General features: G+C 45.9%; 1 protein-coding gene across 1 annotated transcript; it reads left to right on the forward strand.

The window, feature by feature from the left end:
* The first annotated feature begins 1,719 nt into the window (after positions 1–1,719).
* Positions 1,720–23,605, forward strand: GAA (alpha glucosidase). Its single transcript, XM_083599925.1, has 20 exons — positions 1,720–1,814; positions 2,843–3,437; positions 4,031–4,176; positions 6,803–6,968; positions 8,105–8,201; positions 9,600–9,719; positions 11,842–11,960; positions 12,112–12,243; positions 13,697–13,807; positions 14,283–14,396; positions 14,528–14,612; positions 15,349–15,466; positions 16,280–16,413; positions 17,027–17,178; positions 19,000–19,148; positions 19,384–19,525; positions 20,576–20,674; positions 20,932–21,096; positions 21,217–21,369; positions 22,539–23,605. The coding sequence occupies exons 2-20, from the start codon at positions 2,910–2,912 to the stop codon at positions 22,596–22,598; spliced, it is 2,790 nt and encodes a 929-aa protein (XP_083456051.1). The 5' UTR covers positions 1,720–1,814; positions 2,843–2,909; the 3' UTR covers positions 22,599–23,605.
* The last annotated feature ends 3,167 nt before the right edge of the window (positions 23,606–26,772 follow it).

Genomic DNA, 26,772 nt, shown 5'->3' on the forward strand with positions numbered 1-26,772 from the left:
AACATGAAAAAGCAAAGATGGTCAATGTGGCAATAAATAAATAGAAGCGTGTCAGTCTTGAATTCTTTGATTTTTGCTCTTACTTTTCTTTCCATTCTGGAACAGCAGGCTGTTAAGGATCAGTTTATTGTTGACTTAGGTTACTGAGGACAGAAAATCTGTCATTAATCTATGGCATAGGCAGCTAGTGTGGTGCCCTCCTAGTGTTGATGGATTTCAACTTCTATGAGCCCCAGCCAGCATGGGCAATAGGGATGCGGTGAGTTGGAATCCAGCAGCAGCTGAAGGCCCACAGGTTCCTGATTTATGTTCTAAACCCTTAATATACTAAAGGAGAGTTGCAGAATTTGGGTCCTGTAATATTTCTGCTGATCAGCATACTTAAAATGGACTACCATCAGGCTGCAAAGATAGCAAGTCACACTATAAAAAGTTTTCTTCCTCATTTTTAATACACAGGTATTTATATTTGTTTTTCTTCCCTTGGTTGAGTTTATTTTTCCCCTATATTATATCCTAAGAGGGTATTTAGGTTTGGAGAAGCTAAACAGACTGTGCTGCTTCTTTTATAAAAACAATTTAAAGGAACGGATCATGCTATCCAGTGTTCCAACTTAAAACAGAACACCAGAACTGAAAGCTTTTCCCCACTTACACCCAACTGTAGAGGGGCTTACCAAAACCACTTCCAAAAATTATTTGATTGCAGGTGTGGTAGGGAATGTGCTAGAACAATGTCTTGCCTCAGCAAGAGGGCCAATAAACAAGCTTAATCCAAACGAGACTGAGGCACTGTTAGTCGGTAGTTCCGTAGACCAGACAGATTAGAAGGTAGCCTGCTCTGAGAGAGGTTCCCCTCCCTCTGAAGGAGCAGGTACATAGTTTAGGGCATACTAGTGGATCCATTACTGCTGGTTGAGGCCCAAGTGGTGCAAGGTGCCTTCCACCAACTTTAATACTATAGGCACTCAGCTAGGGGTATTTTCTTTTCTTTTTTGCTAAAGTGTTGGTTCAGAGTTCTGTACTGTATGTGAACACCCTTCACAAACACACACACTGTGTATTTTCTACCTTGTCATCCATTTGGGGTACAAAATGTGTGGCTGAAACAGCTTTTCGTTGTAGAAAAAAATATGCTAGTTCTGCAAGCACACCTGTATACTGTCCAGTGTGAACCTCCAGCCTGCTGCCCAAATTTGACTATCATCAGGCCCATTCCACCAAGCGTGCCTAGCAGCTCTGCACCAGTTGTTATATGACATATACAGTAGAATGCCAGATGTGGGACAGGCAAGGGCAGGGCTTGGCCCAAAGGCGCTTTGCAGGCACTGTTGATTGGCAGCACCTGCAAAGCCTCTCTCCCATGTTCCCTCTTCAGGACACGCACCTTCTGACTAAATGAATCTCTAGAAGATACCAAGGTTTAGGAGCGGCCTCGATCATTTCCTATCAGATTTTTCTCGCTTAATTTTGTTCCCCAGGGTGGTGGCTATGTGTGCGTGTTCGAGGTTGAAGTTCTACAGAGTTCGGTAAATTCGGGTACAAATCCGAATCCATATTTTCCCTGAGAAAAGTATTTTGAATCCAGGGGAATCTTTTCCCATGACGCTATATGATGCCTCAAGTAACAACAACAGACTCTTCCCCCACTTTAGTCTACGGAGCTTGCTTCAAGAAAATCCGAAAGACAAACTAGAGGGAAGTCACCTGATCAACTGTTCACGTGACTGTTGTGATTTCCCCCACCCACCCGGAATATTCTTGTTGGACTCGAGTACTGTATGTGGTTGGCTGACGGCGTTTCTGAGCCGGCGGTGAGTGACGTTTTGCAGGGAGAAATATATTTGGGTGTCCCCCACCCCGTTCTGCAAGCCTGGTAGAGTAAGCTGAAGAATCTTATTCGGAGATCAAGCACTGTGAGATTTTCAAGGGTTCCTATACTGTAATTTTTATTACACAAAAAGCAAAGTTAGCAGTGTTGACTCACGAGAAAAATTCCGAAGTTGGTATTTTATTAAATACGTAATGTCACCATTTTTTAGGTTATTTGCAGGGTTCCCGTGCCTTTTAACTGCTCAAAAAAACAGGGAAAACGTGCCTCCTCTCACTGTATAATAGCAGTACTGTACTGTATGTGCTATTAAAAGCCACACCTTCTGTTTTTCTGCCTGCTGCAGAGCTCTTAGGCACAGAATCTTGCCAGAAAACAGGTAGTATTTGGGACTGTGATAGTTCCCATATAGAATTGTACCCCGTTTTCTCCAGAGAAAAAAAGAAGGGAGCATAGGACTTATACTTAATCACAGGCAGACTGGAGTCCACCAAACTAGAATGAATGCATGGGCGTAGCCAGGATTTTTGGGGTGGGGTGGAGCAGGACCTCAGATTTCTATGGATTTTTATTGATTGATGGGAGGCTTCTGGCCCCTGGCCCCCCCCCCCCCCGCTACACCCCATAGCTGTCAACTTTTTAAAAGGGAATTCCCTTATTCCGAATAGGATTCCTCGCAAGAAAAGAGAAAAGTTGACAGCTATGTTACACCCATGAATGAATGCTCCATTTTAACCCTAATCCATCAATGTGAGTAGTCTAGTGAAACCTCAAAGGGGTGTCTGGGGGCCCATTAAGTTGTTTGGAGGCAGCATTAGGCAGAACAAGGTGGGGGGGTAGGCAGGAATGCACTCTGGCTATTGTATAGAACTGACTTGCTGGGTACTTAAGTCAGATAAAACTAATGAATGCCAAGAAGCAGTCTGGGAACTTTTGACTACACAATAGGACTCTTGGGCAATGCAGCCTGCAGAAAGTCTTAAGTTCCTTGTCTTGCATGTTCTCCCGCAGGTGGATGCCTTAACCAATCCTATGCCGGCTGAGGAGGGCACACCTGCCTGTCTCCTGAAAGTCTACTATGCCACTGATGGAGAAGCCTAAGTGGAAGGGTCTCTGCATGATTCTGTGGGCTTCTGGCATCACAGCTGCAACTGTTATACTTGGTGTTTCTGGGGTCCATGATAACTTGAGCCCTGGAGCTGCTCCAGAAGCAGCGAGTGCCTGCAGAGATCATAATAAATGCAGGGACGTGAAACGGAAACCCATAGAACGACCGGAATTCTCCAGAGGGTTCATCGCGCAGCCACAGTGCAACGTTCCTCCAGACGGCCGCTTTGACTGTGCTCCAGAGAAGCTGCTCTCTCAAGAAGAATGCCAGGCCCGGGGCTGTTGTTATGTCCCTGTTTTGCCCAAGGGCCCTGCTATTTTGCAGCCGTGGTGCTTCTTCCCTCCTAGCTACCCCAGTTACAAGCTAGCAAACCTGACCACCACTGAAAGTGGCTACACTGCCCGCTTGACCCGCAGTGTGCCCACTTTCATGCCGGACGACATAATGACCTTGCAGCTGGATGTGATCTTTGAGACGGAGGGTAGGCTTCACTTCACGGTGAGTAGGGACTGTGCCTATTTCATTTCATTTGTATACTGCTCATCAAGAAAATAAGATCTTCGCAGAGCGACTTGCAAATTGCATATTATACATGCAATAAGATGTAATTAAAAACACACACGCCCAAACAGCACAAAAATCTCAGTGTAATATTTCAAAACAACATCAAAAACCAAGTGGGCCTATAGTGCTCCAGGAGAATTACAATGATCAAAATCAGGTGAAAATTGGAGTGTTTTGCTACTTGGATCAAATCAGTGGCTGAGGGATGTAATAAATCGGTACTGTATATAAAGTCAAATATTTTGCTAATTGAATTGGGGGTGGAGGGATGAGTTGTTTCATGAAAAACACCTGGTTCCTTTGACTCATACTCTGACCAGGACATGCCCACCCCAAAATTCATGAATGATCTTTTCCCACTCCCTACTTCTCTCAAGTAATTTGACTATAGATGCTAAGTTCCTGACAGCCTGGCTAAACCTCTCCAATTTGCAGCATCTCTATTTGTGATGCACGAAACTCTACATAGGCTTCATATGGCTTAAGTCAACCCTATAATCCTGTTTCTATTGTCTTCTCCAACACAGCTTAAGGATCCAGTTAACAAGCGCTATGAAGTCCCTTTAGAGACCCCAAAAACGAGCAACCGGGTGTCCTCAACACTGTACTCGGTACAGTTCTCTGATGATCCCTTTGGCCTTGTTGTTGTCCGAAAATCCAGTGGGCAGGTTCTGTAAGTTACTCCTGATTTTCTTTACCCAAATGTTCTCCTTCTGTCTGCTTGCTGCCAAGAGCATCAGTCAAACAGAGCCTGAAAAGCTATATGAAAATAACAGAGGAATGAGAGTATGTGGGGGTGAAGGCAGTTGACCTGTCTGAGACCCATGTTGTAGCTAATATATTCCAGGGATAGAATTCATCATCATGCTCTTTCAGTCGTTCCATCTGTACAAGCATTCCAGCTTGCCAGACAGAACGATCCATCCTCTCCCCACCACATAGTGTGATCTGAAGGGAAAGAGAAATAAAAAATACCAGCCGACAGGAAAACCAGTTATGCTATGAGCAAGGGCACGAGCGGAACTAACCCGTTAACCAGAGGCCTTGGAAAAGGTGAGAAAGTGGTGATGGAGAGTAGGATGGTCCTGACCTAACAACCAGAGGCCTTGGGAAAAGTGATGCAACCTCAAGTTATGGGCGTGATTACTAGGGGGGGGGCCTTATATACAGGGGTTGATGGTTCTCACGTGATATGCCAGATTAATAAATAACTGGGTATAAAATGCACTTCCATGTTGACAAGAAATATTTCAGGTAATGGCTGAATGTAAGATTATGGAGGGTAGTGATTAGTGGAGATCCATGAGTGTTTACAACCCAGACAAGAATTTCAAAAAGAATGGGGGAAATGCAGAGCATACTTTAACCAAACAGTGCCCCAAAATATATACCTGGATTTGTTTTGATTAATTTCTACAGGAGACTTTGCGGTTTTTTAAGTCATAACTAGGAAAAATTGTAATAGTCACATATAAAAGAAACAGTATACCAGAAGTAAATAAGGAGGCCATTCACAGGATAAAAGAAGTCTTTTATTTTTATGTTTGTTTTCTTTATGTAAGGGGATAGGAGTTTAATTTTGATAATTAAATTGTCAATGGTGGTGTTGTTTGTATGTATGAGTTGTTGTGGACTATGTTGTAAATAAATTATTGATAAAAAATATTTTAAAAATAATAATGCATGAGATAGATATAACGTTTTAAAATCAGATATATAGGTTAATAATACATATTTAATAGTCGTATGGTGTATAATATTATGCACAATAAACAGTTATGTATTATGTAAAATTATAGTTACTAGTATATTTAAGGATCTTCATGGGGTAAATTATGAATGCATAATTAAACATATATGTATTATGTTTAATATATAGGATAATGTACATATTATTTCATGGGGTAAATCAGTTAATGTACTATATACATAATAGTATTATGATTATACTTGACCCCCAATTTCAGGGGTCACACAGGGGGAGGGGGCTCACCCTGATGCACAAGCAGGCTTCCACTGACAGGCTGCCCCCAGGGCCATTTGCCATACTACATACGAGCAATCCAGGGTTTATACCCAAGAATCTACCTAAGGTAGCACTTCAGACATTACCAACTCTCTGATGTGTGTGCCTGACTGATGTGTGTTTTTCCAGACATGAATTGGAGTCATTTGCACATAACTTGATATCTGAAAATGTAGCCTCTTTTAAGTGTGCACCTTAAGCAAATACTGTTATGAGAAGCAGCCTCCAGTGGTTAGAGCTCTTTGTAGTATTTATAACTCTGGGCTAAAGCACTTCCTCTTTTTGACCTTCTGCTTTTCTGGTGAGACAGAGCTTGAAAGGTCCTTTTCTGCATTCAGGGTATGTAGTGACATTATTCACAGGTGTGCTAGGGCAGCGGGAACCAGAGAAATGCTAAAGTGGAATTGCCAGGAGCTTGACCTACACTCGAGTAGGACCCTGGCAGAGACACATGCCCGACTGGCATGTTCTCTCCCTCCTGGCCGATCGTTCGGGAGCTTCAAAAGCTTTCTTCAGCCCGAACATCACAGCGACCGATGCCAATAGACACTTAGGCACACTTAGGGATCGCAGAGTCTTCGCAGCTTGCGTAATAGACCTCAGCAACTCAGCACTCTGGCTAATCTACTTTATTTACATATAAACACACACGGAGCACTGCGACATGGCTCCCTCTCTCTCTAGCATCAGACAGCAAAGAGAAAAAGAACAAAGGACAATAGTCCCACTTCACGGAACACAGTAACACAAACATCCTGTCTCCGTCACTTCCTACTCTGTGGAGACAAAACATACACCGTCATGTGAAAGACAGCAATCCCATGACTGCAGTCACGGAGCAGGAATTCTAACACTTTTTGGCTGGACTCGGTGGTAAAGCATCTGTGTTCCAGACAGGAGGTCCCTGGTGAAATCCCCAGCATCTCCAGGTAGGGCTTGGAGACATCTCTGCCTGAAATGGAGGAGAGCCTCTGCCAGTCAGGCAGAAAACACTGAGTTAGGTGGACTTGTATAAGGCAGATCCTTGTGTTCCTAATGCCTGGTTCAGGGGCTTCTTTCTCCTTGTTCTCACAGTGAATTCAGACAACCAATAGCCTCCTATAGCCAACTGAGCTACACAGTGCTCATGTGCCCTGGCCATGTGGTCAACAAATCCACTGGAAGTTGTGTGTGTGGGTGTAGGCTTTGGGAGTGGTTAGTGGAACAGAGATCTAGAAAAGGCAAATTCATTGCAGTCTGCTTAGTGGGATTGTCCACTTTCTCCCCCAAATAGAATCAATACCACCATGGCTCCCCTCTTCTACGCAGACCAGTTCCTGCAGATCTCCACTTCCCTGCCATCGCGCTTCATCTCTGGGCTGGGTGAGCACCAGACCTCGCTCATCCTGAATGTCAACTGGACCAGGGTTACCTTATGGAATCGGGACATAACGCCCACAGTAAGTCATGGGGAGTTTCAGGAAGGGCTGGGGTGAAAAAACTTTAGAAGTCTGCCTCTCAAAAAGCAGCAACAGCCCAGTACAGATTGGGCATGCTCAGAGGCCACACTGCGCTGTGTATCCAGAGGACAGAGGGGAGAAGCATGGGAAATGGCTTGGCTGGAACCCCCAACAGGAGCACTCTACGCTACAACTTTTTGTTGCAGTTCACCTTTGTCCCTTCTGCTTTTGAATCCAGTTAAACCTGTCCTTTCCTTCTTCCCGGAGAAGTAGTTCTAGGAAAGGAGCTTGGGATTTCCAGCAGAGAATTATCAATGCCTCACCTGACTTCAGTACCCAGAATTCTTCAGCAGGTTATAAGTTAGTAGTGTGTATGGAGTTGTGGGCATGCACACCATCATATGCATTGCTAGGACCATTTGCCTGAGGAATGCCTTATCCTCTCATTGACTTCTGATATGCTTTGTGCAGGAAGGATCATTTGACCTAGTCTGGCAGTGAGGTTCTGAAGTATTCTGCTATTGTCCACAGCGTAGATCCATCATTGCACTGTTCTACTAACTAAACCTGGTGTCAAGCTTCGGGGAATTCTTTCCCTCCCCCAGTGGCAGCAAGAAACAGAGAAAACAAAGAATAGTTCTTACTAGTGAGTGTATTCAATCATCACAGCGAGAGACAAGGAATGCAGTTTGTCTCCCGTTAATGGCGTTGCTCCAGCTGAGCTCCTTCCCCTTCCCTTGCTAGTAACAGCACTTCCTCTTATGGTGGCCGACAGAGGCTAATTGTCTCTGAGTCTTTTGCTCTTGTACTCTCAACGATCGCCAAGTTCTGGGAGAAGGGGGGTCAGAAATACTCTCCAATGATAACGTGCCGGCTGTCTTCTCTGTCTCAGTCTCCCCTTTCTCTTCTCTTCTCCCAACACCTCCCAACTCTTCTGTTCGCATGTCTCTGAGCTGTGACCATCCTCATACCACTGCCGTAATTCAATACTGCCTTCCTCTTCTCTGGAAGCTTCAGGAGAAGGGGGGCGCGATCTCCACCATTCCTCCTCCATCTTGTCCCCTTCAGTCCAGTCCCTGACACCGGGCTTAGCTGTGTAGTGTAATGTGGACTATGCACTGTTTCTGCATTTTCAGCCCTCTGTCAATCTGTATGGCTCACACCCCTTCTACCTGGCAATGGAAGACGGCGGCTTGGCCCATGGAGTCTTTTTGCTAAACAGCAATGCTATGGGTAAGATATCTCTTTAGAGTGTGTTCTCTGTTCCTTTATATCTGTCTACCTCTACAAAGGGCCCTACATCTTGTTTATTTAAAATGCAGGATACTATATATTTAATAGTCATTTTTTCAAGCATTCTATAATGCTTTGGGACTTCCTTTCTCTTTTTTGGGAGCTGTGGCAGTTTAGTTTCTTACCCATCAGTGCAATCCTCAGCATGTGTAAAAGGTAAAGGTAAAGGGACCCCTGACCATTAGGTCCAGTCGCGGACGACTCTGGGGTTGTGGTGCTCATCTCACTTTATTGGCCAAGGGAGCTTGCGTACAGCTTCCGGGTCATGTGGCCAGCATGACTAAGCCGCTTCTGGAGAACTAGAGCAGTGCACAGAAATGCCGTTTACCTGCCCGCCGGAGTGGTACCTCTTTATCTACTTGCACTTTGTGCTTTCGAACTGCTAAGTTGGCAGGAGCAGGGACCGAGCAACAGGAGCTCACCCCATCACGGGGATTTGAACCGCCGACCTTCTGATTGGCAAGCCCTAGGCTCTGTGGTTTAACCCACAGCACCACCCACATTCTTTCAGAGGCAAATTCTATTGTATTCCATGGAACTTACTCTCAGGGAAGCTCCACTGTTCAGGATGTGTTTAGGATCGCAGCCTGACTAATACGTTGTAAGCCTTTCCCTTTAAGACAAATCTATATGTAAGATGAATCTATATGTAATATTGTGCATCTGTCCTGATCAGATCAGGCGGTGTAGTGAGTGAGTAACAGCAAGCTGATGCTGTCAGCATATTTACAGGCAAAAATGCACATCAGGCTGGAGAGGTGAGGGATTTAGCTGCTGATGCAAGGTGATGGTGGCCTGTAAACCGTGAAGGTAAAATCGTGACAGTGTATCTGGGCTCCAAATTGGGAAGTGTTCCTGAGCCCCATTTGGGGGGCAAATCTGCATGCATGGTGAAGGTCATCACCCCCCACTACACTTTAGATTAAACTGCTATAAGGCTATGAATTTAGTAACCTAAATTAACTAAATTAGACTGGTAAAAGTTTTAGGAGGGTGCAATTTAGGGTTTACATACATGCTTTATTTAATTAATTTTATTCCCCAGTCTAATATCATTTACCATTTATATTTTATTTATTTATTTATTTATTTATTTATTTATTTATTTATTTTTATTCTGATTTTTCAGTGGTTGCTGAATTTGTAAATTTTCATCATTTATGTGCTTCAGTTTAGATACAGCCAATTTATTTTTATTTTCGGTCTGACTCTGGTCCCTCCCTGCTTATTGCCACTAGTTCACTGGATCAACCTTACTGGAATGAGATTTTGGAATCTGTTTTCAGGACGTACCTTGGGTCTTCGGCCACCATTTCCATGCCTCTTTCTGCCTTTCAGATGTGATCCTCCAGCCCAGTCCAGCCCTAACCTGGAGAACAACTGGTGGTATCCTGGATTTCTACGTCTTCCTGGGTCCAGACCCAAAGAGTGTTGTGCGGCAGTACATGGATGTCATTGGTAGGCACTTGCTTTCTTCCTTATGAGAAGCTAGCTAATAACTTGACAAAGTGCCTTCTCTCCCAAAACTGCTGCCATCAAAAATACCACTCTGGTCTGTTGTGGGTCCTGTGAAGTGCTATGAGCAACTTCCAGCTTTGTCCTTAATGGCACTGACCAGCATCCAGTGCCAGGGCTGCAATAATTCAAGCCTGTCCTTTCTCTGTATAGGCACTCCTCTTTATTTTGAACTTCAGGTAGTGCACTGTTGGTGCTAGAAAGTTATTAAAAGGGGCAACCCCAGTCACCAGTCTAGCTGCCGCATTCTGGATTAGTTGCAGTTTCCGGGTCACCTTCAAAGGTAGCCCCATGTAGAGTGCGTTGCAGTAGTCCGAGCGGGAGATAACTAGAGCATGCACCACTCTAGTGAAACAGTCTGCGGGCAGATAGGGTCTCAGCCTGCATACTAGATGGAGCTGGTAAACAGCTGCCCTGGACACAGAATTGACCTGCACCTCCATGGACAGCTGAGAGTCCAAAATGACTCCCAGGCTGCACACCTGGTCCTTCAGGGGCACAGTTACCCTCCAGAACAGTACTTCTGTCTTGTCAGGATTCAACCTCAATCTGTTAGCCGCCATCCATCCTCCAACCACCTCCAGGCACTCACACAGGGCCTTCACTGCTTTCATTGGTTCTGATTTAAAAGAGAGGTAAAGAAAGGCAAAGGGACCCCGACCATTAGGTTCAGTCATGGCTGACTCTGGGGTTGTGGTCCTCATCTCACTTTATTGGCCAAGGGAGCCTGCGTACAGCTTCCGGGTCATGTGGCCAGCATGACTAAGCCGCTTCTGGTGAACCAGAGCAGCGCACGGAAATGCCGTTTACCTTCCCACCGGAGTGGTACTTCTTTATCTACTTGCACTTCGTGCTTTCGAACTGCTAGGTTAGCAGGAGCAGGGACCGGGAGCTCACCCTGTCACGGGGATTCAAACCACCGACCTTCTGATCGGCAAGTCCTAGGCTCTGTGGTTTAACCCACAGTGCCACCCGCGTCCCTCTAAAAGAGAGGTAGAGCTTGTTTAAACCCCCCTGTTGTTTTTTGTTACTGCTAGGAGGTGCAACGTTGCTATAGTTATAGTACCGAGATGTTATTTTGTTGTATGCCATTATAGTTGTTATTACGTTGCTGTTTCATTATTGCTGTTATTGTGAAATTGTAATTCTGATGGTTGATTTTGTACTGTTTTGCTGTTGCCCTTCTTCCAAGCCTCTTTGAGCACAGTTTTTGTGTGTGGCAAGGCACCATGCAAATGAAGGAGCAGTGATGGTGATGATACCAGCATTGCCACCGTCCCATGTGAACTGCCCAGAGACTTGCGGGTATACGGCAGTATATAAATTTATTAAATAAAAATAATAATCATCTGTACACGGGCTTCCCTTTTCCCACATGGATGTACTTCATGCACTGAAAAATACATAAGGCAGCCCTGGACTATTATGCTTGAGATGCCCAGCTCTGCTGCCTTAATCCTCTTTGCCCCCTGAAGGAATTCTGCTGGCCGCTCTGATTAGTCCCTACAGTGGTACCTCCGGTTATGAACTTAATTCGTTCCGGAGGTCCGTTCTTAACCTGAAACCGTTCTTAACCTGAGGTCCCACTTTAGCTAATGGGGCCTCCCACTGCCGGCATGCGATTTCTGTTCTCACCCTGAGGTAAACCTCTTAACCTGAGGTACTACTTCCGGGTTAGCGGAGTCTGTAAGCCGAAATGTTCATAACCCGAGGTGTTTGTAACCCGAGGTTCCACTGTATTTGTATTTATTACAATGCAATAAACATAACCATCAAAATCTTTCCATGAGTATTTGGAATGGGGACTGACCCATTGCTCCTAATCCTGGCTTAGCTGCAACAGAAAAGAGGCGGTCTTTAAAGGAGACATATTTACACTAGATTTTTTACCCATTTCCCAAAGAACATTTGAATGAGGAAGAAGTTCAGTTCTTCAAATCTTGGAGGTTGTTTCGTTGAAAGTTTACTTGCATGGTGCATTTGTGAGATGCTATTGGTTGTTGGAGGCCTCTGAGTGTCTTTTCCCCTTCTCTCCGCCCCCCCCACCTATTCCTTTTTCCCTCAGGGTATCCATTCATGCCCCCCTACTGGGCCCTGGGATTCCACCTCTGTCGCTGGGGATACTCATCTACGGATGTCACCCGGGAAGTGGTGAAGAACATGACAGCGGCACGATTCCCCCTGGTATGTGGCTTCCCAGAGTCCTCTCCAGGACACAGCTTCTCTCTCATGTGCCTGTAGAGCCGTAGTAACTGAGCAGTGGGGAACAACAGGGCCGGAGCATCAGAGAAACCGCCTGTATGCTCACTAATGCCACCATCTGTGGACTTCACAGGATGTGCAGTGGAACGACCTGGATTATGCAGATGCTAGGAGAGATTTCACTTTCAACAAGGATGGCTTCGGGGATATGCCAGATATGGTGAACGACTTCCATCGTGATGGCCGGAGGTACGTCATGATTGTGGTAAGTTAATGAAGTCTGTTGTCTTTGTCCATGGAGTTTTCTTGGCAGGGATACTGGAGTGGCTTGCCGGTTCCTACTCCAGGTGGATCTCGTTTGGTCAAAACTCTCCACTATGACCTCTCTGTCTTGGGAGGCCCTGCAGGGCATAGCTCATAGCTTCTCTGAGTTATTCAAGCCCCTTCACCACGACCAGGCAGTGATCCATGAAGGAGGTGCTGGAGGAGACTCTTGAGAGTCCCCTGAACTGCAAGAAGATCAAACCTATCCATTCTGAAGGAAATCAGCCCTGAGTGCTCATTGGAAGGAGCTGAAGCTGATTCTGAAGCTGAGGCTCCAATACTTTGGCCACCTCATGAGAAGAGAAGACTCCCTGGAAAAGACTCCGATGCTGGGAAAGTTTGAGGGCACAAGGAGAAGGGGACGACAGAGGACGAGATGGTTGGACAGTGTTCTCGAAGCTACTAACATGAGTTTGACCAAACTGCGGGAGGCAGTGGAAGACAGGAGTGCCTGGCGTGCTCTGGTCCATGGGGTCACGAAGAGTCGGACACGACTAAACGACTAAACAACAAATGAAGCCTGAGCTCTTCCACCGATGGGGAACTTCACAAAGGCCTTTTCTCCAGATCGTAGATTGTCATCTGGTCTGTTGGGACCTATGGCCAGTTTGCAGACTGATCTGAGGTGGTTCATGACAGCAGCACAAGCACCATACAAATATATGGGAAAACATTAAATAATGGGTCCCCCAGTGCATGTTCTGGTTAAAAGTGGGTCCTGGATCTGAAAAGGTTGAAGATAACTGCTCTAGAGTAGGAGTAACTAACCTGTCACAACCCAAGTGATGTGGGACTCACAAATCGTCCCTGACAATTGGTCACCAGTCCACACAATTTAGAGGCTACTTTCCTGGCCTACAGTAAGAAACAACTTGAATGATTCTAAGCCTAGGTACAATGTTTAAGCTGGAGGTTGGAAACCTGCATTTTTCCATATATTTTTGAACTCCCAACACCATTTAGTGGTCAGGGATGAGGGAAGTTTTAAATGCTCAGAGTGGCTGGGGAAACCCAGCCAGATGTGCAGAGTATAAATATTATTATTGTTATTGTTATTTATTTTCCACTCCTGGTTTAAGGCTACTGCTGTTCGTCTGGGCTGCTTTCTGAGATGCAACAAGCAAGCAGCAAGTTGCTAGGACTTCTCTTTCTTAAATCTGTAGATTTATATGTTGAGAAATCCCCTGGTACATATGACCTAACACTTTTGAGACATGAGGTGTGAGATTCCAGACTTGCTGGTCTGACCTAGAAAATGGAAGTAGTTATGAAATGATAGACTTCATTTCAAGAGATACTGTGTATCGGCCTGCTAACTTTTCAAAAGCCATGGAATTCCATGCTTTCTTGCATTTTCATGTCCTAGCCTGCGTCTCACTGTGTTCTCTTTTTAGGATGCAGGTATCAGCAGTTCCAGCCCCGCTGGGAGTTACAAGCCTTATGACGAAGGCCTGAAGCGGGGGGTCTTCATCTTAAATACAACAGGGCAGCCTCTGATCGGAGAGGTGAGTCCTGGGCCCGAGCCCTGAGCTTTGGCAGACCATGAAACAATGCCTCCTCTGAATGGCACATGTTTTTGAGTGAAATCAGAGCTCATGATTCATATTCTAATTATACTTGAGCTGGATGGGTCAAGGAGAGGCAATAGGATGGACGATGTCTTCCTTTGTTCATAGGGCTCCGACTTCCATTTTGGTAGCATTGCAAAGCGAAGCCCTGTAATATTGCATTCTCAGCACGCTATATGGCTGCGATTGTACACTTGCAGTCACCATTCCCCTAGAAACCACAGAGGATTCTGCTCTTACACAGGTTTCGCTGTGCCTTCTTACTTCATTGGCCTTCCTCTAGTTCCATATTTTAAGGGGTTGCAGGAGAACTGGGCCACAAGTAGTGCTCCAAGGATGCAAGTGAGCATAGCATTGTGACACACAAGGGTTTCCCAATGGCTTTTGACACCTGTGACCTTTTACCTTCCAGGTCTGGCCTGGCCCCACCGCCTTCCCTGACTTCACCAACCCAGAGACTCAGCAGTGGTGGCATGACATGGTCAAGGATTTCCATGACCAGGTGCCCTTTGATGGCATGTGGATTGTGAGTTTCTTAGGCCAGTACTTTGGTGTTGTCGTGTTCATTGAACGGAGGAGGTGCAAAGTCCTCAAAATCCCTTTGCTTCTACACTGATGGAGAAACAAGATTCTTCTTCTTTCCACCCCCCATTCTAGGACATGAATGAGCCATCAAATTTTGTGGAAGGTTCCTTGGAAGACTGTCCCAGCAACAAGTTTGAGAAGCCCCCTTATGTGCCAGGTGAGAGAGAGAGAGAAGGTTACAAAGATGGGGCTTTGCTAGTAAATGATGGGTGGGGCTGGAGAATCTGGGAATAGAAGATAAATCAATAAACCTGTTGGGGAGAGGAATCTCCAAATATGATTACTTGGGAATATTCATGACAGCATGGCCTTCAGTTAATTCTGCTTGGATCACTGCACTGTGCAGCACTGGATTAGCTATTTAACAAAATCATGACGTACACCAGGGATGGGGAGGTTCTTATGGCCCCGGGCAAAACAAGACTAATGGTTAAGGATAGTAGGAGTTGGTCCAGCAACATCTGGAGGACCTAAGGTTCTCTACCCATGATTTATACACACTGCACTATATGAAAGCAGTCAAGGAGTCACAAGTCACAGAACGCCAGTTAGTGCAGGGCTGGTGTGCATGAGGAGCACCGAAGAGCAACAAGTTCATCCTTGTTTAGCCTGGTTCAGATCCTGAAGCAGGAGTCCTAGCAGTCGCTCCCAATTGACCTCTCTGTGGTTAGTCCTATAACCACAGCAGCTCCCTGTGAAGCTCAAGAGACTTGTAAGTTTTGAGAAGTGTTGCCTTTTCCCCTTCGGCCTGCAGGAGCTCCTAGTTGGGCACTAGTGATCCTAAGATCCCTGAGACCAAGAGTGCTCAAGAATTCTTCACTTGCCTTCTAGCTCCTGGGTGGTGGCCTTTTTGCTCACACGTTCTGCCTTGCCTGCCCCTGTTCCCCACATAGGTGTGCTAGGAGGATCCTTGAAGACTCGAACACTCTGTGCCTCCAGCAGGCAATACCTGTCGTCCCATTACAACCTGCACAATCTGTATGGGTTGACCGAAGCCATCGCGTCACACGAGTGAGTAGGACATGCAGAGTCCTCGGGGACCCTGCCCTAAAGGTGGTATGCCTCTTGGATGCAGAGTCTCATCTTGGTATTCAAGGGCCTGTTGCTGGTGATAAGCTGGAGCCAAGCGCCTTGAGTTTGAACTTCTGCCTGAGAATCTTCTCATGGGATGCAGTAAATCAGCACTTCCACCAGTGCTTGGACTACTGCAATGTGCTCTGCGTGGGGCTACCTTTGAAGGTGACTCTGAAACTACAATTCAGAATGCAGCTGCCAGACTGGTGACTGAGAGCGGCCACCGGGACCACGTAACACAGGTCCCGAAAGACCTGCATTGGCTCCCGGTACATTTCCGAGCACAGTTCAAAGTGTTGGTGCTGACCTTTAAAGCCCTAAACAGCCTTGACCCAATATACCTGAAGGAGCGTCTCCACACCCATTGTTCAACCAGGACACTGAGGTCCAACGCTGAGGGCCTTCTGGTGCTTCTCTCACTGCGAGAAGTGAGGTTACAGGGAACCAGGCAGAGGGCCTTCTCGGTAGTGGCACCCTCCCTGTGGAACGCCCTCCCGTCAGATGTCAAGGAGATAAAGAACTACACAACTTTTAGAAGAAATCTGAAGGCAGCCCTGTATCGGGAAGTTTTCAATGTTTGATACTATGTTTTTATATGTATTGGAAGCCGCCCAGAGTGCCTGGGGCAACCCAGTCAGATGGGCGGGGTACAAAAATTAATTTATTATTATTATTGAAAGATCAAAGCTCTGGATGGACAGGGGTCAGTTTCTGACATTGCCCACAACTTCCCCTCCCTTCTGTTCTCAGCGCTTTGGTGAAAGTGCGAGGGAAGCGCCCATTCATCATCTCTCGTTCCACCTTTGCCGGTCATGGTCACTATGCTGGTCACTGGACTGGGGATGTCATGAGCACCTGGGACCATTTATACTATACCATACCAGGTAAATATGTTTGGGGAGTCAGTCCCGGGAACTTGCCATGTTCTGCTTTTAAAGATGCTGCTTTGGAGTTCTTTCAGATCTCCATGAGAGAGGAAAGTTCCTGGACTTAGAGATGCGAATTCCCTAAAGGTAAAGGTAAAGGGACCCCTGACTATTAGGTCCAGTCGTGGCCGACTCTGGGGTTGTGGCACTCATCTTGCTTTATTGGCCAAGGGAGCTAGTGTACAGCTTCCGGGTCATGAGGCCAGTATGACTAAGCCGCTTCTGGCGCACGGAAACGCTGTTTACCTTCCTGCCGGAGCTGTACCTATTTATCTACTTGCACTTTGACGTGCTTTTGAACTGCTAGGTTGGCAGGAGCTGGGACCGAGCAGTGGGAGCTCACCCCATCACCGGGATTCGAACCGCCGACCTTCTGATCAGCAAGTCCTAGGCTCTGTGGTTTAACCCACAGCACCACCCGCGTCCCGAATTGCCTAGCAGGGATGAATTCTGTGTAATATCACACACATACAAACACAAAAAACCCCACAGACCACTGCAGAATCGTGCCTGCACCCAGAGCCTGCCACTGAAGAGGTCATTCCATGTATTTTCCTTGTCTTGCCTTCAGCGGTGCTGCTCTTTAACTTCTATGGTGTGCCATTGGTTGGCGCGGACATCTGTGGCTTTGTGGGTGACACGTCAGAAGAGCTTTGTGTGCGCTGGACCCAACTGGGCGCCTTCTACCCCTTCATGCGAAACCACAACGACCGTAGAAACAAGGTAAGCGACGGTGTATAAGCCTTTCCCCCTCTTTGTAACATATTTACGCTGTGTGTGGGGTGGTGGTAGGGAGCATGGCTGCGATTAAACGTTTTAGAGAGTTCAAATGGAAGGTGTGTGTCTCTGGGAGAGAGGAGCATCGCTCAGTGGTCCAGGAGAAGGGGCTGGTGGACCATTGTATCTGGATTGGTCTCTGGTGTCATGAACCAAGCATAAAGGTAGCTTGTTGAACAACTCACCCCTTCTCCCCCAAATACTTCCAGTTAGTTTAATCTTTGGAATCGGCTTCTGCTCACTACAGCCCATCCTGTGAAGCTTGCCCCCCAAAAGTTCTGATAATCATTTTTGCGAAGCAACAGTGAAATAACATTCAGCTTCATGCTGTTGGAAGAAAGCAGACAAAGGCTCCATTTCCCGCCCCCTCCAATACTGAGCAGGAAGTAAGAGTCAAAACCTAAATGCACTTCATTTAGAAGTGTCCTGTGCTCTAAGTTCATATAAGAGTGTGCAGTGATGTGGTCATAGCCACAGGCATAGAAGTAATAAAGGAATTGGCCGGATAATGTTTTAAAAGCAATGTGGCAATGTGGCAAAGAACGCTATTAGGTGTGGAGCCCCAGGAAAAGGTTAGGGCAACTTAACTTGAAAAACAAGGCCGTATAATACTGAGCTGGTGAATCACCCCAGTAGTCTTGGCGCTGCTATGCAACTGCAAGGAACTGGAGGTCTCTATATGGTTAGATTCACAGCTTGCACAACTCTTTTAGTTGTTCTTTTTATAGTCTCGTAAATCATTAACTGGACCTCATGAAGTGAGTCAATTTTCAAGGCAATGCTTACTCGGGAGTAAGTTCTAATGTGTTCCATGCTGTTTTTTCTTCCTTGTAAGTGCATGTAGGGTTGCAGCCTTAACCGTGGTTTAATAGTATCCCCCCCTGCCCGTTTTCTCCATCCATGCAATAATTGCATGGATTTGTTTTCACTTTCTGGTTCGGTAGATTTCACAGTGGCCCTCAAGATGCTGCACATCTCAGTGGCAAGTAACTCCATCCCATGCAGTGACCTCTGCCCTCTCTGCTTGCTACAGAGCTCTGGCTCTGCGTGCCGCTGTTGCACCAAAAGTGGCCATGGGGGTCCTTGTAGCAAAGGATCTTCGGGTCTGCTTGCAGCAGCAGCAGCATAACAGTTAGAACTGACTGTTACTGTCGATGTAGTGTCACAGATTGCGGTTGGTACAAGTGCCCAGTCTTATGTGCTCTGTTACTGGCACAACGGGCCCTATGGGATCATGCCTTAAAACAAGAGCCGGCAACGTGGTGCTCTCCAGATGTTGCTGGACTCCAAATCCTACCTCTCTGTGTCTGTTGGCCATGCTAGCAGGGGCTGATGGGCGTTGGAGCCCAACAACATTTAGAGGGCACCGCGTTAGCTACCCTTGGCTTCAGGGTTACTCTTTTTATTTCAGCTCTCATCAACTCTACTCCTGTTAGGCAGTGTTTCCCAAACTTGGGTCTCCAGCTGTTTTCGGACTTCAGTTCCCATCATCCCTGGCCACTGGTTTTGCTAGCTAGAGATGATGGGAGTTGTAGCCCGGAAACAGCTGGAGAACCAAGTCTGGGAAACACTGTGTTAAGAGTGTCAACGTGTCCCACAGCAGGTGTTGAACTTCCTGGTGAAAAAGGATGTTTGGGTATCGGGGAGGGTACATGTGGGGGAAAAGATGTTTTCTGAATCTGATCTTGGCAACCTGGGAAATGCCTCTTTCTGCAGCAGTCTTCGGGGCATGATGCTTCTAATATGTTTTCTCCCTCTATCTTGCAGCCCCAGGAACCATATGTCTTCAGCCAAGAGGCCCAAGAAGCCATGAGAAAAGCCTTCTTGCTTCGCTACTCCTTGCTGCCTTACCTCTACACCCTCTTTCACAAGGCCCACTCCACAGGGGAGACGGTTGCCCGACCCCTTTATCTGGAGTGAGTCAGCGGACTGCTGTGCTGGCAGTGAAAGGGTCAGGTGCAGTGGGGAATCTGTGGCCTTGCAGCCATTTGACCCACGGGGGGGGTGGGGTGGGGAGGAGCCAGAGAGAGAGAGAAAAAATGAAAGAGAATGTTTATGAGCTGGAGGCAGAGGAATTTGCTTCTTGATCAAATCAAGTTTGTTGATTCCCTATGATACAGAGTGGTATGGGGGTGAATCTCTTCTCTGCAGGTTCCCAGAAGACCCCAATACATGGGACATCGACCGACAGCTCATGTGGGGAGCAGAGGTTCTCATCACTCCTGTGTTGGAGGCAGGGAAGAGTCATGTCAGCGGCTACTTCCCTTCGGGCACATGGTACAACCTTTTGGCGGTGAGTGTTGCTGCTTCCTCTGGCTAGTGCCGCCATTATTATTACTATTGTGGTTGTTGTTGTTATTCCTGTGGAATGCCCTCCCATCAGATGCCAAGGAGGTGAAAGAACTATACAACTTTTAGAAGACATCTGAAGCCAGGCCTCTTTTGGGAGTTTTTTTAATTCTGATGTTTTATTATGTTTTTTTATATGTGTTGGAAGCTGCCCAGAGTGGCTGGGGCAACCCAGCCAGATGGGCAGGGTATAAATAATAAAACTGTTATTATAATTAATGTGAAAGATCACAAGTGCCTGCGATGTTTCACTAGAATTGGGAGCACAGTGGGGGGCAGAGAAGGCTGATAGTTCCCTGCTCCAGGTCCTTTCAGCTTCAGTAAATGGAGCCTTCCCCATGATGTCCAAGCTGTATCTGAAGCATATGTCTTGATTAGACATTCACAGAATTGAGTTCACCTAGGTGGCCATCATTGACCTTGCACCTTCATAACATTATTGTGCCCACTCTATAGAAGCTGTGGTTTCTGATATCTTTCTGCAACGTGTCTGGTAGATGACTTGCCCTTCAGGCTTGGCCACATTCATGGGCTCCAGAAATACTTGTTTTGGGCGCTGTGGGTTGTAATGATCAAATACTTGTCACATTTCAGATTTTGCTTGACTTGAAACTGTCAAGTGACTAATCTTGTCTTAAAGCGACAGTAGCCTGAATCATCATCCTGAGTGGATGAAAATTTACCTTTAGACAATGCAGAAGTGGGCTGCCGTATTTATTCTCAATCCAAATGCTGGCTAAGCTGCAGTAAAGAGAGGCTTGGTAGCTCATCAGCTCTTAGGGCAGTGTGTGTGTGTGTGTGTGTGTAACCTTTTCTGCACACCAGCAAAATGGAAGGAGCATTCAAAGGTCGGGGAGCCATGATACCAGTCAAACACCAGCCAAGCTGTGTGTGATCCATGATGTCTCAGCCTTTGTGCATTTTGTGCCTTTACACACCATGCACAGGATTTCAAATGCCTGCTTAATGATGGGTCCTGTATCTGGCTTTTCAGGGATCTGCCATACACAGCAAGGGACAATGGGTTCTCCTATCGGCTCCACTTGACACTATCAATGTCCATGTACGAGCAGGTCACATCTTACCCTTGCAGGTGAGTTAATTCCACCACTTTCAACCTTGCCTGGACATCCTATGTCTTTGAATCCACCCAGTGCCTTTGTCAAAAACAACAACAACACAGAACTACTAAGCCAAGTACTGCCATAGGATTCACTTGGCGGGGTGTTCTTGTGTGCATGATTAGTGGGGTGCAGGGATATTTTTATAATATTGCTTGGGGGGGTGTGAGCTATATTTCAGGGCTTTAATGTTCTGGTTATCACCTTCCTCCACTGCCTCTCTCCCCAGGAACCTGCCTTCACCACTACAGAGTCCCGCAAAAAGGGGATGTCCCTAGTGGTGGCTTTGACCCTGGAAGGGGTAGCAAGAGGTGACCTATTCTGGGATGATGGCGATGGACTGCAGACCTTTGAGAAGGGCGATTACACACAGATTGTCTTTCTGGCAAGAGATGTGAGTTTCTGGGAGAAACAGGTTGCTCCTTTTGTTCCTAATGCCTGGGATTTCATTTGGCTGCACCTGTTTCGTGGTGGTATCATGTCATTCTCCTCCCTCTCTCCCCAATGGCTACAGGGCATGCTGGTCAATGAGATTGTGCAGCTCAATAGCCAAATAGATGGGCTACTGTTGAAAGAGGTGGCAGTTCTCGGTGTCCCCAGCCCTCCTCAGCGTGTCCTGGCAAATGGGGTCCCCATCCCAGACTTCTCCTACCGCACCGACACCAAGGTAAGGACTTCTCTGTGAGTGGAGGCTGATGCCTCTTTCTGCTTGCATTGATTGCAGAAAGGTTATACACAGCTGCAAGGTGTAGGACATTTTGTGGGAGACAGCATGAGCTATTTCAGCAATGGAATATACTGTAGTCTGCTTTTAAAAAGTATGTTAGTAAAGATTTGAAAGTGCCAAATTGATTTGAGCAGGGCTTGCAGTGTTCAGGGAATTAGTTACCTATTAGATTTCTGTTTCTGCCCTTGAATCTGAAGTTGCTGGGCCGGTACAAAGCAAAATACAAAATGTATAAATCAAAACAAATACCATAAAGCAACAGCAGTATAAACTGGGCATTGGACAACATGGCTACCCTGAGTTCCCTGTGTTTCTCCCATGATTCCCAATACTTGCCCCAGTATTTCAGTTCCTCTTTTCCGCTCCCCAAAACCCATCTAGAAGCTTCCTCAAACATTCTGAATGTTGTAAATGCTATTAAAATGCAAATCAAGGGAACACAACATCATTCTCAATATACTTGGGGGTAAATGCTCTTTTGCTTTTGTTTTGTTTTTACTTTATATATCCAGCTACACCTTGGAAACAGAATATTCTCAGAAATAATTAGGATGGCTGCAGTGTAGACCATACATGACTTTCTAACTCAGAAGACAATTGTTGATTTGGTTTAGAAGCATGGCAGCTTCTCTGGGTAGGATTCAACTGATGAGGTCCACTCACGCAGTCTCCATTCTCCACCCTCCCTAAATCTGCTCTTGTTTTCTCCCAACCCTCCAGAACAGGTGGGCATGGAGGGGGAGAGTATTGCTGTGCAAGTGGACCTCATTCCATGCATGCATACCCCACTTACTGCTGCACTGAATTCCATCCAGGGTACTTGCCTGCAGGAGCTTGTAGGGCTGCCAACAGGCTGTCAGTCTAGAGGTGCCTGTCGCATGAACTGGTGTGTCCACATGGGGCAGCAGCCACATTTGAACCATGTGTGCCACGGAAGCCCAAGCACGAAGGGATAGCAGAACTTCCCATCTGCTTTGTGAGATTGCCCATGGCCCCACAAGGTCTCAGTGGAGATTAGCATGAATCAGCCAGCACCTGAGCTTGGACTGCTTTGTCCTTCATTGTGATTCCAGGATGAAGTCACTAACTCTACCTTGTCGCTTCCTCAGATCCTTACCATCCCACTCCACCTGCTGATGGGAGAGCCATTTCTCATCACCTGGTCCTGAGCAAAGAAGAAAAGCTCTCGCCAGTTTCTCTGCACCACAACAGAAGAATGAAAAACCAACGATAACATTGCACCTTATTCTGTCTGTACGCGACACTGGAATGTTTTGGTGATTTGTCAGAAAGTGTCTTTTCAGCAGCAAGAACTGTTTCCTGTTTTCCTCTGGCACTGCAGGGAAGGGAAGGGGAGCCTGCGACCCTTCTGGTGTCAAGGATGATGGAAGCTGTAGTCCAAGAGATCTAGAGGGTCACAGGTTGCTCAGTATCTGTTGGAAGGGGAGTAGTCATGAGTCTTCAGGGACTTTCTGTATTCTTAATTTTAGACAGATATTTGATGGCTTTGGTTTTGCTTTTTGGATGCTGATGAAGTTCAAGACACATGGCTGCAATTTTCATATCTCACACCCCCCCCCCCCGAGAAAAAAGAATATTCATGGGAAGACAGATGCTGCTTTGTTGTGATGAAGCTCACCTTAATGGTACGACCAGATGGAGCAAATTTGCTCAAGCAGGTACAGAAGCAGACAGAAGCCATTGCAAACACCCACTTAATTGGCTACCAAGCTCAGCTCCCCTTGAATCAATTGGTAGCTTCCCATTGGCTGTAGTGATCCAGGACTAAGGGCAGTGGAAGGGAAACTTTCCTGACCTGGGGAGCAGAATCTTTCTGGGAAAAACAGCATGGCAATTGAGTTAGTCATTCCAAATCATGTCCCCCTGCCCTCCTGTTTTGGGCAGAGCAAGGGTTTCTCTATGCACAAGACCTCATTTTATTGCACTAAAATGCAGCTCTATTTTTGTAGTGGTGCATCCACAGGAAAGCTGTAAAAGCTGCTTGCTTGCTGAAAGAGCAGCTCTTATGAACAAAAAAACCCCTCCTTTTGGGGGAAAGGCAGCTGCAACAGGAACTCAGGGAATACAAAGAGTCTGTTTGCATTTGAAGCCTGAAATGAATTTTTTCCCCCTGCCTCTTAGAAGTCTGTCTTCTCAATAAATATTTTTTCTTAAATCTTGTGCTTTACCCTCATTTGTGTTGGATCTATTTCACTGGTGGCAGAAAATTTTTAAAAGGTTGGCCTTTGATAAAAGGTGGGTGATCACAAAGCAACACTCCCTACTACTCATAGATCTTTCCCATCTCTCCTTCCTATGCTGCTTCCTTGTTTGTCGCATTTACCTTTCCTCTCAAAGCTCCGAACAGGCCAGGCATCCAACTGGCTCTTTATCAGGTGCATTCAGATTGTTCTCTTGTTGCCATCAAGATTGCTTTACCAGCACCCAAATGGTTAACGATAATGATATCCTGGTGGTGGTTGCCAAAAACTGCTGCAGTTTGAGGATATGGTGCTGCTGTCGCCCAGCATAAGGCACAGACACAAGAGCAAATAGTAAACAACATTCCATGTAATGCAGGATGCCGTGATTATATTAAAGGTTGATTCAAGATAGAATAAAAAATGTAACAACAGTATGTTGCTGGGTTGCTCCAGCCACTCCGTACCCCATGCATGCCCTATAGATAAATCCCTAACAATTACTCATTTCTTTAAAAAAATAAGAGAAGATTGAAGATTGAACAAAAGGACTAAGGCACACAGAACTAGGTTAGTTGGTTAAAAGTACATTGAGACCCTGTTCCGTGTGTGTGTCTGTGTGTGTACGCACACATAGAAGTTTGAGAGATTTTCTGAGTATCTCCAAACAAATACTGCATAATTAAATTCAGAAGAACTTCCAAAGAACTATCTTCCTCAAAATATATATAAATAGGTCTGTTAAGGAAGGGTAATGCATGTGATCCACAGAGACAGGTCATTCCTTGCAAACCCCACAAATCTATGCATTCTAAATATGTAAGTACAGAAGACTGTTCATTGCTATTGCTCCTTCTAAATGTTAAACACAGCTGGCAAGTGTTATCAAAGATGTAGCCCAAAGGGTCTACGGAGATACAGAAGGGGAGATAACCACTGTGCTAAAGATAAGCAAAAAAACAAAAACAAAAAAGGGGGGCCCTAAAGCATCAAAATCCACCAAACCTGCCCAGTTTTAAGGCTGAACATGCTCAAGAGCCACTAAATATAAAGCTGAAAAGAGGGAAGGAGTGGACTGACCTGCTTGAAGGGAGTGGCTGTTTAGAATCCTGCACTGGAGGGAGAATGCATTGCAACAGTTTACTGCAGGCCCTGCTTTGTACTACTGCAATACTGTCCTGGAGTACTTGAAATACTTGTGGGTCTCTGATACCCAAGACCATTTTTAAGGCAAGGCTGCAGACAACAATTGCCTGAGGACCGTTGTACGGAAAGGGAGAGATGATCTACTAAAACCTTCCTCAAATGACTTGAAGTAAACTTTTTACTGTGCTATCAGCACAGATCCCTGTGGAATATTCTAACCATTACCTGATGAAGCCAAATCTGTTTTTAATACCAGGATTCAACCCTAGAATATGAGAAGCACTGACAGAGGTTCCTCTCCATAATCACTATACATCTTGAATCAAAGTTAAGATTTCCAGGATGGAAATTCTGTGAGTGTGGGTAACCTTTTTGTTGGTGGGGGTGAGCACCACGTTCCCTTTCTGCTAACTCTCCTCTCTGTGTTTTTTAGTTCTTGCCACCCCCATGAAATTAGGCAGAGAGCTGCAGGTTGCCCACACCCCCAATGTACCAGATACCATCCCTCTTTAAAAACAAACTATTGTCTATAATTTCCCTGGACTGTCTTCAAGTCCAGATTTTTGCGAATTGGAAAGGTAGCTCTTCTGGTTGTCACTGTCTCTCTAGCTAAGTGCTGGCTTTGGAGACGCCCACTCGTTCCTTTTCCTTTCTTCTGCAATCATGGATTTTTCAATGGCTTGACCCTCCCTTCCTCTCCAAGCTAGGTGGAGCTTCTGACTGACTCGGTTTGCAGGTATGTTGGCAGGGATTCTTCCCTTCCGTGTTGTCTAGGACAATTGCCACCAACCAAAATAAAAATTTCCCCATGCATGATCTGTACCTGTCACAAGAGGGTTATAATAAAGCACAGTGGGATTATTCTGCCTCTTTTATTTTACCTCTTCAAAGCCAAGGCTCATGAGCTCATGTAACTGCCTTTTACTGAATCAAAAAGCTTTTTGTTCCACTAAGCCCAAAGCAGGTCTCCAAGGTCTCAACCTTTTCCGGTATCTGTACTGCAGCAAAACCAGCATTTTGTGGCATCTTAAAAAGAACCACTGTACTATTGTGGTTGGAGTATTGGACTAGGACCTGGGAGACCAAGGTTCAAAAGCTCTGCTCAGCCATGAAAGCTCACTGGGTGTTCTTGGGCTAGTCAGTCTCTCAGGGTTGTTGTGAAGATTAAATGGGGAGGAAGAGAACCAAATTTTCCCAACCTTTCTATCCAAGATCTTTTAACTGGAGGTTGAGCCTGGCTCCTCCTATAAGCAGAGAATCAAGCTCTCCCTGAAGCATGAATTTCATCTCTAGTCTCCTTTTCCTCCTCTCTCTTTAGAGCCAGTTGAAATGCAAACTGCAAATGCTCCAGAACAGCCCGTGTACTTTTTGTTTCCAACAATAAAAATAAAATAATGATAAGTCCTACCCTCCAGAGCAGGAGAAAACAAGCTTGTTCCCTCTTGTTCCATGTAACAGCTTGTTCCACGTGACAGCTCTTGAGAGATATTTGAAGATGGCTATCATATCTTTTCTCACTTACCCTGCTCCTTCAACCCCTCCTCATAAGGCTTGGTTTACAGACCCTTGATCATCTTGGTTACACATGTGAGTGAATGTATTTGGTTTGATGCCAACCAAAGTTATTTCCAAGGAAGCAATATGCTTCGGCATTTTGTCATTGTGTATATTCACATGATATTCGAAATATTGTAGGAGATATTTATGTGCCTTACAGTTTTGTTCATGGGTGAGAAACCAAGGTGAGAAAGGGCAGTGCTTGTCCAAAACCCACACTGGTGAAACTACTTGAGGGAGGACTTCAACTTTGGCACCCTGGTGTTTACAACCTGAGCCTATGTTGTTACTTCTGTGAACTCTCAGCTCCTATAACTGGAAGGAAGTCTGATTAGCTTGCTGAGGTAATGATGCCTTGCTATGCAACAGAGCCATACACCTCTGGTGGAATAATAGATCTCTCTTAGCCTGGCACTCTGCCCAGGAGGAAGAACTGCTG

The sequence above is a fragment of the Podarcis filfolensis genome, assembly GCF_964270895.1.
Source record: "Podarcis filfolensis genome assembly, chromosome: 2".
Lineage (NCBI taxonomy): Eukaryota > Metazoa > Chordata > Lepidosauria > Squamata > Lacertidae > Podarcis > Podarcis filfolensis.